Source organism: Girardinichthys multiradiatus, chromosome 20 (assembly GCF_021462225.1).
Source record: "Girardinichthys multiradiatus isolate DD_20200921_A chromosome 20, DD_fGirMul_XY1, whole genome shotgun sequence".
Classification (NCBI taxonomy): Eukaryota; Metazoa; Chordata; class Actinopteri; order Cyprinodontiformes; family Goodeidae; genus Girardinichthys; species Girardinichthys multiradiatus.
In genome coordinates this window covers 39,499,385-39,514,691 of record NC_061812.1, presented here as the reverse complement: position 1 = coordinate 39,514,691, position 15,307 = coordinate 39,499,385, and the positions used below count along the sequence as shown (strand labels likewise).

The 15,307-nt window shown below is 39.3% G+C and overlaps 1 protein-coding gene across 1 annotated transcript in view; it reads right to left on the bottom strand.

Annotated features, from left to right (window-relative positions):
- Positions 1-373: 373 nt before the first annotated feature.
- The window catches only part of LOC124857106 (G-protein coupled receptor 22-like), a 28,312-nt gene continuing 13,378 nt past the window's right edge, over positions 374-15,307 (bottom strand). The window contains exon 2 of the mRNA XM_047348226.1: positions 374-3,677. Within this exon, the coding sequence (XP_047204182.1) occupies positions 2,052-3,566 (1,515 nt within the window). The 5' untranslated portion in view covers positions 3,567-3,677 and the 3' untranslated portion in view covers positions 374-2,051. The remainder of the gene's footprint in view (positions 3,678-15,307) is intronic.

The window sequence follows — 15,307 nt, the reverse complement described above, 5'->3', positions numbered from 1 at the left end:
CATCCAGAAGGTTGGTTTTATTCAGCAAATCATTCTTTAAAATATTATTTTCTTAAAATAATATTTTATCTGATCTTGCATTGTGAATGGTTGTTTAAAGGTAAACCAATTATTGTCTAAGTTAGTTCCAAGACTAACTTAACTTCACTTCCAGATTCTTCAAGATAATCCTTGGTTCTAAAACATAAATAACATTGCACCACTTTATTGGTCATAGTTTTCAACCTTCTTTAATCAACTTGTTTATATTGTACATAGCCCATTAGTCTTCCTTATTCTTTAATTCTGCTTGGTAGTTTAGTTGGATTGTTTTAGCATAGTAAAAAGTTTGTTAATATATGTTTGACTTGAGTTGACTTATTTTTGTTAATAAATTCTTGTATTTTAAGAAATTGTGTGAATTCATTCCATGTGTGTGCAGAGTTTATGCTGTTCAATAATGTCAGAGCTTGGCTCATCCCTTTCAATTTTGTCCTAATACCACCGCCTTATTAGGCTGGTATTTACAGGACACCCCTCAACCAAAATATTATTTAATAAAATATTAATATTAAATAATATATTCATATTCATAATTACAACAGCTGTCATGTCAACAGATTCTCCTCCTGAGCTATGGATCTCTGCAGCTCCTCCAGAGTTACCACAGACCCCTTGGCTGATCCTCTGGTTAACTTACTCCTTGATGGATGGCCATGTTTTGGTAGGCCTGCAGTTGTGCAATAATCATTTTCAGATAATGGACTGAACAGCACTCTTTTGAGATGTTTGAGATATCATTTTATAACAGAATGGTGCTTTAAACCTCTCCACAGTTTTATCCATGACCTATCTGCTGTGTTCCTTTTCTTCATGATGCTGATTTGTTCTCCAATGTTCTCAAACAAACCTCTAAGGCCTTCACCAGATCAGCTGCATTAATGCTGAAGTTAAATTAAACACAGGTGACTTTTAAAGGCAATTGGCAGCACTGGTTTTTATTTGGGGGCTTAATACAAATCAACATCACATTTTTTTATTAAAAAAAATGTTAAAAACAGGTATCATATTCCCTTCCACTTCACAATGATGCGTTATTATAACTTAAGACTAAGACAACTGATTAGACTACAGTTTATTTAGGAGTATAAGAATTAAAGGGGCTGAAAGCATATTAATGTAACGCTTTTCTGATTTTAATGTGTAAAACATTTAACCATGCATCATTTTCATCCATTGTACAATTATGCACTACTTTGTGTTGGTCTACCACATAAAACCCCAGTAAAATACATTGCGGTTTGCGACTGTAACTTCAAACTGTGAGGAAGTGCAAGGCACTGTATGGGTCAGCATAAAGAAGGGAGAAAAGATGAAGGGATCAGCTAGTCTGCAAGTTACAGTAAGATATTACACCATTACTTAAAAACTAGGAAGAAAAAGAGCTGAAGTAATATCAAATGGTGGTGTAAATTCTTAAATAAACCCTGTTATATCTGACCGTGTGAGCTAGAACCAAACTGCATTGCTTATTTCACACTTTTACTGTCTTATGACAGGGTCTTCATCCGTTGACCACTTCTAAATCCTTTAGCCTTCTTTATTCAGGCTAATGTGGCAGTGTTTTAAATGTTTCTTCTGCAAAACAGAAGTACAGCTAATATTGATTTGATTCAAAGAATAGCTATGTATTCAAAGTGGATGAACATAAGATCATTTGAGTGGGAGATCTTTCTCTGGAACAACACATTCTTAAGAACAGTTATATAAAAACTCACTGTATGTTTATAAACCTCAGTATTTCGCAGTGTACAAATGATATACCTTAATTTGTGTGGAAGCCATGCACACCACAGTGACGACAGCGTTCTGCCTTAAATGTTGCCTGAGGTGACCGGAGCCGTGTTTAGCCGGGCCTTGCTGGCGGTTACATTTAAACATCTCCCAGAGGTAAAAATGTGCTCTCCACATTTTCTACAGCAGCTCTTTGCATCAGTGAATTTTACAATAGAATGCACCTGCGACCTTATTCTGCTTTTTAATTACTCCGTCTGCACCCAAGGGTCTCAGCCTCAAAGGGCCTCGGCCATGTGGCGATCTGTGCCTTCACTTGCTTCCAGCCGCACCTGTCGGCTGGTTTTTCTGGTCTCTACCCAGGAGTTGTGTATCACTGTGCCCCCTGGAGACGGGTCCACCTGGAGCAAGGACACCACTCGCTTCTTAACTTTGGCACGAAGGGCACGGCGCAGTTTCTGTCGGGTGAAGGCATAGAGCAAGGGGTGGGAGATGGTGGTGCCGTAAGCAAGGGCCAGGAACCAGAGCCGTAGGCTGACCAGGACGTCACTGGGGCCGATGCTTAGGATCAGTATGTTGGTCACAGAAAGAGGAGCCCAACAGCCCAGGAAAGTTGTGATGATAATGAGGGACATTTTAAACACCCGCCTCTGTCGTTCACGACGATCTCGATGACGTCTCACTGCCCGACGCAGTGCTATTATTGCTGAGACGGAGGCCTGGACGCCCATGGTGGCTGGCAGGGGAGCAGCAGCGCCCGCCTCAGAGGCGATGAGAGGAGCGGCGGTGGACTGGGCGGGGGGAGAGGTAGCGGTTGGGGTTGGAGACGGGGATGGAATGAGTGGTGGGTGGCTGAGCTGTTTTGTACCATCTGTGGTGCACTGTTCCCCTCCTGCCTCTCTGTTGTTCCTCCTAAGTCCTCCCTTCCTCTCTTTCTGTCTCTTGTGACGCCCCCTGCTCCGCTGACTCTTCCTCATGTGGGAGCCAATGCGTATGTTCAGAGCCCTCAGTATTCTGGAGTAGGTGAACAACATGACTGCCACAGTGGTGAAGAAGATGGGCACCTGTAGTATGAGATGGTAATACATACCCAGACTTGTGTAATAGCCCTGACCACCAACACATAGGAGGGTCCTGTTCCGCCATGCTGGCACAGCTGTTCCCCTAACACCAAGTGAGGTGGTCATCTCACTTGTTTCATCTGGTTCTGATGCACTGGACCACTGGACCTCCAAGAACGGCATGAAAAACACTGCAACCGAAGTGACCCAGACGGCAGCCAGGAGCAGCGCTGCTCTGCGAGTCGTCAGTAGCCTGTTGGCTGGCCGCACCGAGATGTCATAGCGGTCCAGGCTGATGACCAGGATGTTTATGGCTGTAGCAATGCTGGCGAATGTGACACAAGCCTCGTGGAAGCAGCAGAGCAATGTCAGGTTGGGTCCTGGCGGCAGCAGCACCACCACCAAAGTGAGGGGCACACAGAGTAAGCACACTGCCACATCCAGCACATGCAGGTTGACCGTCACCATGTTGCTAACTGAATCTACCAAATTAGACTGGGAGCAGTAGAGCACCAGCACTGTCAGGTTGCTGCTGAACCCCAGCACGAGCTCGAGCATTAGGAAGGCGGTAAGCGACACCTGGAAGCTCAGTGAGTACGGCATGTGCCAGGGAACCGCACTGGCAGATGAGGCATCTCCCTGATCCTGATGAACCTCCGTACCCTCCAGGCCTGCTGGCATCCTGACCCAGTCAATGGTGGCGGGGCCTGAAGTGTAGCTCCCAGTCTCCATCACGACCCTTCAGTCCTTGTATATTGTGCCTGTCCCACTGCAGATTACTTCCCATAATGCACTAGTCTGATCCTCCATGATGAGGTGGTGGAAAACAGTGTAGCGACAGTTCTGGGGAGATTAGAACACAACAAAAAAGAAAATGCAGCGTAAAGGTTAGAATCAAAACACTTTATTCCCGGTGGATATAAGCATTGTCATGGACTGAAATGTCATAACAGAGAGACCGTGACCCATGCATGTTTGCTAAAATATGTCGATCTCATACATATGTGCACACACAAAACCCAGCTTCTACACTGAACGGGTTCTGAATTATACATCAATCCAGGCCAGTTTACAGCCTTGCCTGGGTTCATAACAAGATAATATCAGATGGGCCCCCATGGAAAGCTATTTGATACAAAATTAAATAAATAAATACTGCTATTGATAAATTATTGATAAATATTCCATGAAATAAATAAAATATCCCCATGAAATAAAAACAAATACTTATGTTACAAGAAATGTTTATATTGTTTGATTTAATTCATTTCAAGATTTAATTTACTTAAAGATTTATTTAATTTACTTAAAGATTTATTTATTTATTTCATAATGCAGTTTTATTTTGTGAAACTTTTATTGTAAAGCTACTTTACATATTTCAGTGACTTTTACTTTTTAACCCTGTTTTTCATTTTAAGCTCTTTTTATTTCATGTTCTAATATTCAAATGAGGGGGCGGCGTTTTGTCTGTGGGGCGGCGCTGGGACAGCAGGGCGGAGCTCTGAGGCCGGCAGAAGCATGACGTTGCCTACCCGAAGACAGCATGCTGGAGGGGGCCAGGGGATTCCTTCTCCCTCCCCTAGCTCCGGCCGTAAAAGCCTGCCACGGCGGTTGCCGCTGTTTTTGTAGAAACCAATGCTGATTATCGACACACGGGATGTCATTATTGTTATAACCTGTTACTTTTAAGTGATGATGTCATTATTGTTTTTTATTTAATAAACAGCGTTAGACCCATAACATAAGGTGGCTGTATTTACTTGAGATAGAAAATAAATAGCACTATGTGTGTGTATGACGTGCTGAAAGGATGACGAAGACTTATTGCACAAACAGCTTCCACAAAAACAGCAGCAACCACCGTGGCAGGCTTTTTACGGCCGGTCTGGCACCGGAATCCCCTGGCTCCCTCCGGCATGCTGTCTTCTGCCGGCCTCAGCCACGAATTGAGCTCCGCCCTGCTGTCCCAGCGCCGCCCCACAGTTAAAACTCCGCCCCCTCATTTGAATATAAGAACATGAAATAAAAAGAGCTTAAAATGAAAAACAGGGTTAAAAAGTAAAAGTCACTGAAATATGTAAAGTAGCTTTACACAATAAAAGTTACACAAAATAAAACTGCATTATGAAATAAATAAATCTATAAGTAAATTAAATCAATCTTTAAGTAAATTAAATCTTGAAATGAATTAAATAAAATAAGATAAAAATGTATTTTAACATAATTATTTTGCTTTATTTCATGGTGATATTTATTTATATCATGGAATATTTATTAATAATTTATCAATAGCAGTATTTATTTAATTTTGAATGAAACGGCTCTCCATACTACCAATGGCATTTTTTAACCAGTAACAAATTAACTAATATTTACCGTTTCAAGACATGGTTGATAGTGCATTCTAACACCTTCTGCCATCTTTTTCATTATTCCCCTTTCCCTTCTTCTCCCTCCTATCTGCTTCATACTTTGGATTTTTTTAGTTTTTCTGCTTGAGCTTTAAATTGGGTTGCTTGGCTCCTTCTCTGATTAATGATCTGCAATGCTCTCCTGTTATTTTACTTGGACTGCCATGTCTTGGGCAATATTCTCTCCAGTTTTGGATTATGAATTGAGGTGTTCAAAGCTCGAGATTTAGTAATAACCTAATTCCACTTTAAACTTTTCCACAACTAAATCCCTGACCTGTCTCCTGTGTTCCTTGGTCTTTATGCTATTTTTTTGTTGTTGGTTTATTACATTTAATCCCAGTTAAAGGCAATCAGGTTTGTGGTTGTTACATGGTATGTATCAAGAAATGTGGAAAAGGTCAAGGGGAGTTAATACTTTTACAAGACTTTCACGAAGTTCAGCTGAACAGAGTCATAGTTATTCTGGAAAGGGCAGAAAGAACATTATAACAGAAGGACTTTAATTATTTCCTTGCTATCTCTGGCTCCTGAGCAGCCTGTTATAAAGCCTCCTGCTATGCTGTTGGCAGGTTGGTGCTAGATTGCCTCAGATTAGCTGTAGATTTGTTGTGCTGTGCTGTGAATGGTTGCTTCCCTACAAGGTTGTGAATGGTTTCCTTTTTTCTCTCGAGTGATGATTCTTGGACATTTCTAAAATATCACAGGGCCGTTAAATGGGTCAGTTTTGGATTGGTTCATGTTTTATTTTTTCAAGGATCTTGGCCACTGATCTGAAAAGGTTACCCAAATACAGTTTTCACTGATGATTTAATTAGGATTTTATGCCATTAGTGACATCAGCCCATGCCTGATGGGTTTATCCAAGAGCTCAAATGTTTAAATTAGGCAATTATAAATAGAAAAAATGTTGCACATAAATGTGGAAAGTTGGACGTTTAAAATGCTGACATCATAAATACTTAGGCTTATAATTTTACATTTTAGCTGTATGTCTATTCAGAATTTTACCACATACAGTATTGCATATTCAGGTACTGATGTTTGAAAAGCATAGATGCTCATCCGCTAATCAGCAGGTGGATGTTACAATCCCTGCATCCACTTATCGTTGTGTAAAAGTGGCCATGGGTAAGATAAAGAGTCAGTCTTTGGCTCTTTGGGTCAGTAATATGTGAATAAATGTGTGTCAGTGCATTCTCTTAGTACCGCAAATTGAGCTAAGGGGTCAATAAGACTGCAAACGACTAAAAAGGACAGATGATTCATAAGCTTCATAAATGTTTCATGTCAGATTCTGAACGAGTGGTGAAAGCTATCATATGACTGCAGAGTAAAAAAGAAATGTTCATGAGACATGAGGTACCTAAAATTATAGATGAAAAATCAATCAGGCATAACAATATGATCTTTCTGGCACATTCCACAGAAACTTGACTGGACTGAGATCTGGGGAATTTGAAAGCCATGCCTCCTGGGTCGGGACAGCGAGGACTGCTGCGTTAAGGACTGAGGTCTCCGTACCGTGGTCACGCGCTGCGCCACACCGCCATTTTTGCTTTTTGTTTGTAGGATCATGCTAACAGAGGCCACAACCATCAGAAATACCATTTTAGTGAAAGGTTGTACGTGGTCCGTAACAATGCTAAGATAGGTGCTACTTGTAAAAGTAGCATCACCGTTTAATGGCAGGACCCCAGAGTTGCCACCAGATCATTGAATGAATCTCACTCACTACCTCTGCTGACTCGCTTTCTTCTCATAGTGGATCCTGGTGCCAGGGGTTCCCCAGGTAAAGAAAGCAGACACACACCTAGTCATCTAAGTGATGTTAAAAGAAAGCAAGAGTAATCAGACCAACTCACCTCACCCGCTTTAATTGTTCAGTGGTCCTGTTCTGATGCTCATTGTTTCTTCTTTCAGGCACGCTTATAGAGTAATTCGAGCTACAGTAGCTTGTATGTTGGATTAAACCAAACGGGCCAGTCTTCATTCACCACATGCATCAGTGACCCATGTCTGCCCAAGGCCCAATCCCCAGATCGGTAATGTTTCTTCCTTTAACCACATTTGATATATACATAAAGATAATTACACTGCAGAGTGGGAACAGTCCAATTGGGGATTTGGAGATGCTCTGACTAGCTATCATTATTTGGGTCTAGTCAAACTTGCTTGCCCATTCTCCCTGCTTCCAACCCAATAACTTTGAGGACAAAATGTTCTCTTGCTGCTTAATGTATCCCCACACTACCAGATGCCATAATAATGAAATAATCAGTGTTAATCAGCACACCTCACCGCGGTCATATTATGCCAATTCTGCATATATGTTTTAGGTTCTGTTTTAGGGGCTTTGTTCACTGATCTGCAGTCAATCAGTAGATAGTTTACATGTGTGTGGCGAATATGTAACAACCGATACAACTGATCTCACTTTCTGATACACAAAGGATTCAAAAACATCGACAAAGCAGGAAACAAACAAAACCTCACATGAAGCATAAACAGGACCAGAGTGGGCCAGGAGACATATGGAAGAATCTGTCAACAAGTGAGAACAAACCAGTGGTATAAATACTAGTGAGGTAATTACTGTAGTGGAAACAAGTGAGCACAAGATGAACATGAGGAGCAGGTGGGCAAAGATAACTGAGTGATAGAAAACAAAAGGCAAAATCTATATATTCTTACCGACTGGTGAGCAATAATTCCACTTCTGCTCATGATCCATTACATATTGATACTTCTTGACAGCCCACTTACCTGTGATTTAAACGACCATCATCTCTAAAAAAGCTTTATGCTTTACTGTCCAGCTCATCCCCCTTACAATAAGTTTATAAGCACACGCTTATGAGCGTACAAGATTACAATTTTGAATGCTGTCTCTTTCTATTTTATCCACTGTCCGGTTTGTTTGTACCATGCACCATGCAGCCGCAAACAGCAGGGTCAGTTTCTATGAGCTGATTTCTGCTGAAGGCTTGTTTCTGTTAAAAGGGAATCATGCATGCTCTAAAGAGTCAGTCTCCACAGATGTGGAACTGGCTTTAAAATATCTGCGATGGGTGTTGGTGTTATATAGGTCAAGCAGGATTGAACTGAATTAATTAACTGGTATTTAGATGCTTGATAATCATCTGTTAATTCAAATAATTCCACTTGCTTTTTCCATTGACTTGTTGGGATTTGCCTTTGTACCATTTATAACCAGTTTCTAATTTGTATTAGTTAATTAGGATCCTATATATCTGCCAGTGTGATGTTTTCCAAATCATCCAAACAGAAACTAGGTCACCTGGATGCAGCTGTCAACGTCCCTCAGAAGAGCCCTCTTTCCCATTTTCTCTGACGTTAATAAACCATGTCAAACTAAACATATGATTAATTTAATGTAAATGTACCAAAGTATTTAAGTGAATGTAAAATTGGGATAGGAAGGACATGTATGTTAAACCAAATCTGGGACCAATCATATATTTGAAACATTATAAAGTTTGCTTGCATCTCAGTTTTACTTCTTATGTTACATTTAAACTTTGGGAAATAGCTATTTTGGAATCTGGGAAGAGTTTCGAGGAACTTTGGGAAAAAGCTATTTGAAACTCAAAGAATAGTTATTTGCATGGCTATTTGGAACTTTGAGAGCAACTATCTGAGACTCTGGGTATAGCTATTTTGAACTCTTGATATATGTATTTGGAACCCTGGGAATAGATGTTTGGAACTCTGGGAATAGTTATTTGGTAGACTGGAAAATTAGGAATAGCCATTTGGAACTCAGAATTGGGATTTGGGAAACTAGGAATACAAACCAGTGTTGTAGCTCTTTGTTTCCAAGACATTGATTGAAAGCATTTGTATATAGTATTACAGCATTCCCGTTTTAACTTTTGAAATTTCAAAACATTACACTGAGACTGTTAGCTAATTAGAGTGTAATAAACATCATGTTGATTCTAATTTAGATCAGCTTATTTTTGTGTGTGTGTTTGTTTAAATTGAGAATAACGTAGGCTTAAGTTAAAGAATAATCAGATCACACAGGTGAAGTTGAGCTGAAAAAAGACTCTAATTCTAGTTATGGTAAATATTTTTGTTTGATATTTGCAAAATCAAATGTTTCCAAAAACAGCTAAAATAGACTGTTTTTGCTAAATGTGTGGACTGGATATATCAGTACTGAAGATTACGAAATTCCTAACAATCACCCAGAAACACACAAGCTTTCCACAGACCATAAACTGCATTACCAAAGGGTCTCAGGTTCTCTAGGTTTGAAGCACAGAGTCTGATTCAGAACAGAACAAACTTGTGAAAGCTGCTTAGGAAATTGAAGTCTTTGATGACTTTTCTTCAAAGTTAACAAATAAATAAAAATAAAAAAACGAACCAGCCCAACTCGACGAGAACAAGCTAAAAGCCAGCATTTAAAACACACTCATCGCTGATTAAGGGGTGGTAACTAATTGCACCCACAGGAAGCTGTGATTTTGAGCAATTGCAATCGCGGCCTCTTTTCATCTGAGCTGGCGAGTGAAACTTTCTAAATCAAGTGTTTAAAACACAGATGACACAACAACAGAGAGAATGAAGTCCCATAAATAAATCTATGCACGTCTGCAGTCTAGCAACAAGATGCTCAATCGACAGATATAGACTCATTTTTCAACCTTCCTCCGTTGCTCCAGCAACAATGCTACCAGAAATCTCACTATCAAGAACAAAGGTGATATTATGGCTCTGCAAGTGATTTTTGTCATGACAACATGTTTGCTCCTGCAAAGAGAGGACAGAACTGATGCGCCTTTTAGCTACAAAAAAGCAAAGTCCGAAACTAATTTTATTATGTGTAAATATACAATGATGATCTTTACAGAATATATTAGGCTATTCAGAAACCAAGTGTAAGCATCAAATATGTGCAGTTTAAGGGACAATCACCTAAAATCCCACTAAATAGCATTTAAGTTAGTGGTAACATGAGAAAATGTGAAAGAAAGGGGTTTAAATAGATTTTTAAAGCAAGGTTTAGGTTGTGATTTAATTTTTGGTTTTAATGGTGAGAAATATCTTGTGGCTATCTGTATTGAAAAGAGGGAATACTGATGAGATAACAGATGAAAAAAAAATACATGGTGAAATGAGACAAGCATGTACAGAAATGATGGTGTGCAGAACTCAGCCCTGCAGCTGGCCAACCCCCCTCATGCTCCCAGCTACTGTGCTAGGGAGCAGACTGATTGCCACCAGAGGGTACCAGGGCTTTAGATGAACACAGGACAGAAATGGAAATGCACACTTTAGGTGAGGCAGAGGGTTCTCATTTGAAAAGAGGCATGCAGCACCTGAAACTAGGCTATCTGAAACACCTGCTGGAGAGAACATTTTAGAAAAGAAATGCCTGAAGGAGGGAAGGAAGGAAGTGAAGTAGTGGGAAGAAACAGTAGTGCCGGTAAACAAGCTGTCCCAGAGAGCAGAGGTGGTAGTTTTTTCCACTCTAAAGTCTTACATCAGCCTTCCTCTAGCAGCTCACGGTTTCCTGGTTGCCACCAGTCCCCAAAAGGCTGCTTCAGTCTCTAATGGCTCAGCTCATGATTGCCTGAGTGAAACGCTTCATGATTACTACACACTCAGGGTACATAAAACAGCAAAGGTGGAAAGATGTTCCCAACCTTAAAACCCCAGCACCAGAGCAATCTGATCACAGAAGGATTGCACTGAAGCTTATTTATGATAGGTTGGCTTTTCTGTAGAGATCATTGGATTGGCTGTGCCAAGTTAATAAAGTTTATTTAAGGAGATTTCTAGCTCTAGTGTAATTTTAAACTACTGCTCTTTCGGTAAAAGTACAGTTCAGTTACCATTTTCAAAAGCACCACTGTTTAATAAAAGTGCTACTTATGTGGCACACACATCAACCAGTGTGACACTTGCTGAAAAAGACGGTTCCTCCAGCCCAATCCTGGAGAGGAAAGAGCTTTGAATGTTTTCCATCACTGAAAAAACTCCAATTAGACTGAATCTTTGAGGTTAGGTCTCTGCAGACAGATCATTTTCTAAATGCAAATAAAACTCTTGGAGGTGACCAGCATGACCACCAGTACTAACAAGCTGGGCATCAAAGGCAGGAAAGAACAAAACTCTGCATTTCTGGACATAATTTGCTAATTAAGTCACCAGAAGTGGAAGAGATGACTGAAAGAGGGAAGATTTCCATACTTTAGAGAAACCAATAATCACCTTTAGTGAGAACAAGGACATGATCTGCATGATCTGGGAGACACATTCAGAAATTAATCTGAACTTTTTAGGAACTGCTCTCTTAATTTATACTCCCAGCAGTAATGCTGGTGGAGATAATAAACTACTCGGTCATATACTGTTCTGTCCGTGTCATGTATGAGTATGTAATCTGGGGGAGTGGGGGTGGTTTGGGCTGTGTTTAACATGGGCAACGTGGCTCACCGCCCTGGGCGCCATCCTTTCAGTAATCAGTATAAAAATAAAAGAATGTCAACTGCCATCTGAACAGGTTCTGTGCTGCTTATTTGCTTGTCGGGACAAGTAGACGTTGGTTCTGTTGTGTCCAGACAAAATGTAGAACAGCCCACCAGCATCAGGCTGATGACACTGACGTTGATATCTGATTCAAAGGTTCCAACTTGGCACTAAATTAAAGGGCTATTTCACAGTTTTTATGGGAATCTGAACTACATTTGATAATCTCAAGTTCATCATCTAAACTCTGACTCGTAGAAACTGAACTGAACTGCTCTATATGAACAAAGATTATGTAAAACACAAGTTGACATTACTGAAAACTTGATTCTGTTTTTGAAAACACAAAACAATTTGGGTTTCTAGTTTAAAACTAGTTGTTGAAACTTTTCCTGCATTGCTTTACTAGCATATTATGCCAACTTTAGATGGAAACACGTGTTTTAATTGCAATATATAGACTGGTTAAACCTGGACTGAACACCAACGGTGAAACTAGTTTTTCACATCAGCTTTTTCTTTACCAATCCAAAACTTCTGTTTTTTTCATCATGCTCCTGGTAATGTTATAATGTGTATCTATGAGTAACTTTATTTAGTCATGGAGAAATCTAACTGCAGCTTCAAATTTAGTGCTGACTATGAACTGGACCTTTCCAAACACTTCTCAGTGCATGTGCTGTTTAACCAAATGATTTATTATAACAATATTTTATCAAGCTTCTGTATCAAACAAATTGACATAATGTAGACACAGTTTTGTGATGAAATTATAGCTCTGAGGTAATGAATTGTTCAGCAGCTGGGCAATAAAACAGAACAAGTATGGATAAGGCTCAGTTAAATGGATAAAACAGTTTTTGTACTAGTTGTAAATCACAACCACTTCAAAATCAAGTTCTGTAACATTTTGCATGATTTCAGTTTCATCATTTAAGGTGTGTGAATTGTATTATTCAGGTAGGAGATCATGTCACAGGTCACACGTGGAGAGGGAGAGAAGTGACAGGTCGGTCAAAACAGGTTGTCATAATGAAGCCAGAGGCAGATTCAACTGAGTGTTCAAGTAAAATATAAATATCTGTCTGGAAAAAACTATTCATCTGTTTTTATACATTTTATTAAAAAATGGTGTGTCAAGACTTCTCATTTATCAATGTGGAAATCTCTAATGGCAATATAACTATCACATCAAAATTAGAATTCCAGTACAACCCATCCAGAGCGGGACGGGTCAACGAGGCTTTGCTGCCCACTTACAGACGCTGCCCTAAATCTGATAATTTATCTTTGGTGATGAGCTCCAAGTCTTTCAGATTGGCAGCCCTCCTTGCCATCACCCTAATCTGTAGCTCCCTCCACAGATTATCTGTCAGATGTGACTCAGGACTGACTTACTTCCAGTCAGAACTAACATGTCAGTAAAATAAAAGATTACCTAAACATAAATAAATTTAAACAATTTGTATTAAATGTACATAAAAATAGATAGTTTCAAATTTGATAATCCTTTTACATTATTTTATTATTTTTGGAGAGATGCCTGTCTCATTTCCTGTCAGAGACAAACTCTCTTGCTTTCATATATTTTTTCTTTGTGGCCATTTTAACATCTGTCAAGGAATCAGCTGTAAATGTTTTGCTAAATGAAACATATAAACAATATTTAAAGCATTCAGCTAAACCCTATAAGTTACAGTATGTCCAATTGTGTTGGATTTTCACCAACAACAAGGGCAGATTTAAAAATCACTGATTTTAACATTGAAAAGCCCATTTATCGAGGTTTAAGAATCTACGAGACCAATAAACTTCAGAACATCAAGTCACACTAACGTGATAGTATAATTCATCAGGTTCAACGTAAAGAAAACATCAATGAGTCAGATGAAATCACAAGGTACTGCATACAGTAGCAGCACTTTCCACACACATCTGATGCGTAATGCTCTGCAGTGCTTTCCTCTTGTAGTGTGGGGAGCCAGAGCGTGTGAGACAAGAGACCGCATAGCATGTATAATTGAACAACTTTAGACACATCGGCATCTCCCAGAGGCGGCAGCCCAAAGATTAAAAAGATGAATGGCAGCGAAGATAATCTTGCTATTCCTGTGTGACAAGCTGATGTAACAGGTTGTCAAAATGACAGAGCTAGTAATAGGAGATAAAGAGAGATACATGAATGGGGAATACATCATAGAGTAGAGATATTTTGAGGAATTTGAAAACAGAAACGTGAATGAATGTACAAAAGGACTGTGGTTAAATAATAACTTTAACAATAATGGATATGTAAAGTACGCTCTCAGTGACAATCTGAGCCAGTTACAACCCATGATTCTGTTCAATGTGACTTGAGTACTTTGAACAAAATAAATATAGACAATTCTTGTATCAGAAATCATCTTTTTTTCCCGAAGTTGCTTTTGGAACATTAGACGTTTTTTTTCCAAAACTCTTTAAAGCAACTTTTTTTTTTTTTTTTTGCAGGAACATTACAGGAATTTAGATCAAAATGTGTGATGAACAATCCGGACAACACACTGTGATAGATCAAACACACAGTGCCATGTAAAAGTATTCACACCTCATGAACTCTCCCATATTTTATCGGACGGAGAAACAAATACAACTCTGAAAGGTGCGCCATGCATTTATATTCTGCTCCATTCAATCTGATACTCTTAATTAAAATCCAGAGTAACCAATGGCTTCTAGGAACCACCTATTTAGTACAAAACTATTTCATCTCAGTAGAAATACAGCTTTGAAAACTCAGCAAGCATTGTTTATTCCAACATCTGAAAATGAAGTATGACAACTGCAAACCTACCAAGACCAGACCATCTACCTGAGCCGACAGGAGAGCATGAATCAGAGAAGCAGCAGAGGCCCATGGTATCTCTGGAGGAGCTGCACAGATATACAGCTCAAGCAGGAGAATCTGTTGACATGGCAACTATTAGTGGTACACTCCACAGACCTGTCAGTGGCTGAGTTGTTTTGAATGAGCAAAATGTTTCTATGTATGCAAAGTTAGTAAAGAAGTAGTAGAGATACCCAGAAAGACAAGGAGTGAAAGTTGAATCTACCAAGTATTAGTTTAGGAGGGGCAAATATAAATACACCCTACACTTTTCAGATTTCTATTGCTAAAATATTTTAAAACCATGTATTATACATTACACTTCACAATTAGTAGTTTTGTAGAGGCACTATTTAAATACAGCAATAATGAAGAAAAAAAAAAAACAAGGAGACCATCAGTGCAAAGGCAGTAATCCAAATGTTTTCCTAGTTTGCTACTAAAAACATAAACAAAACATAAAAGAGCTGCCTGACACTTAAGATATGGAGTGAGTTTAACAAGACATTTGCCTCTGACAAGAATTGTCAGTGGCAAATGTTGAAAACAAGATCTAGTGAACATCTTCATTGAGGAGATCCTCCTCAGAGGGCCCTTTAAACAATTTGTTCTGAATGTTCCTTTGAAAAATCAACCTGTGGGGCCAAGTTTTACTTTTTTAAATCTTTTTTTTTATTATTCAGTGAGAA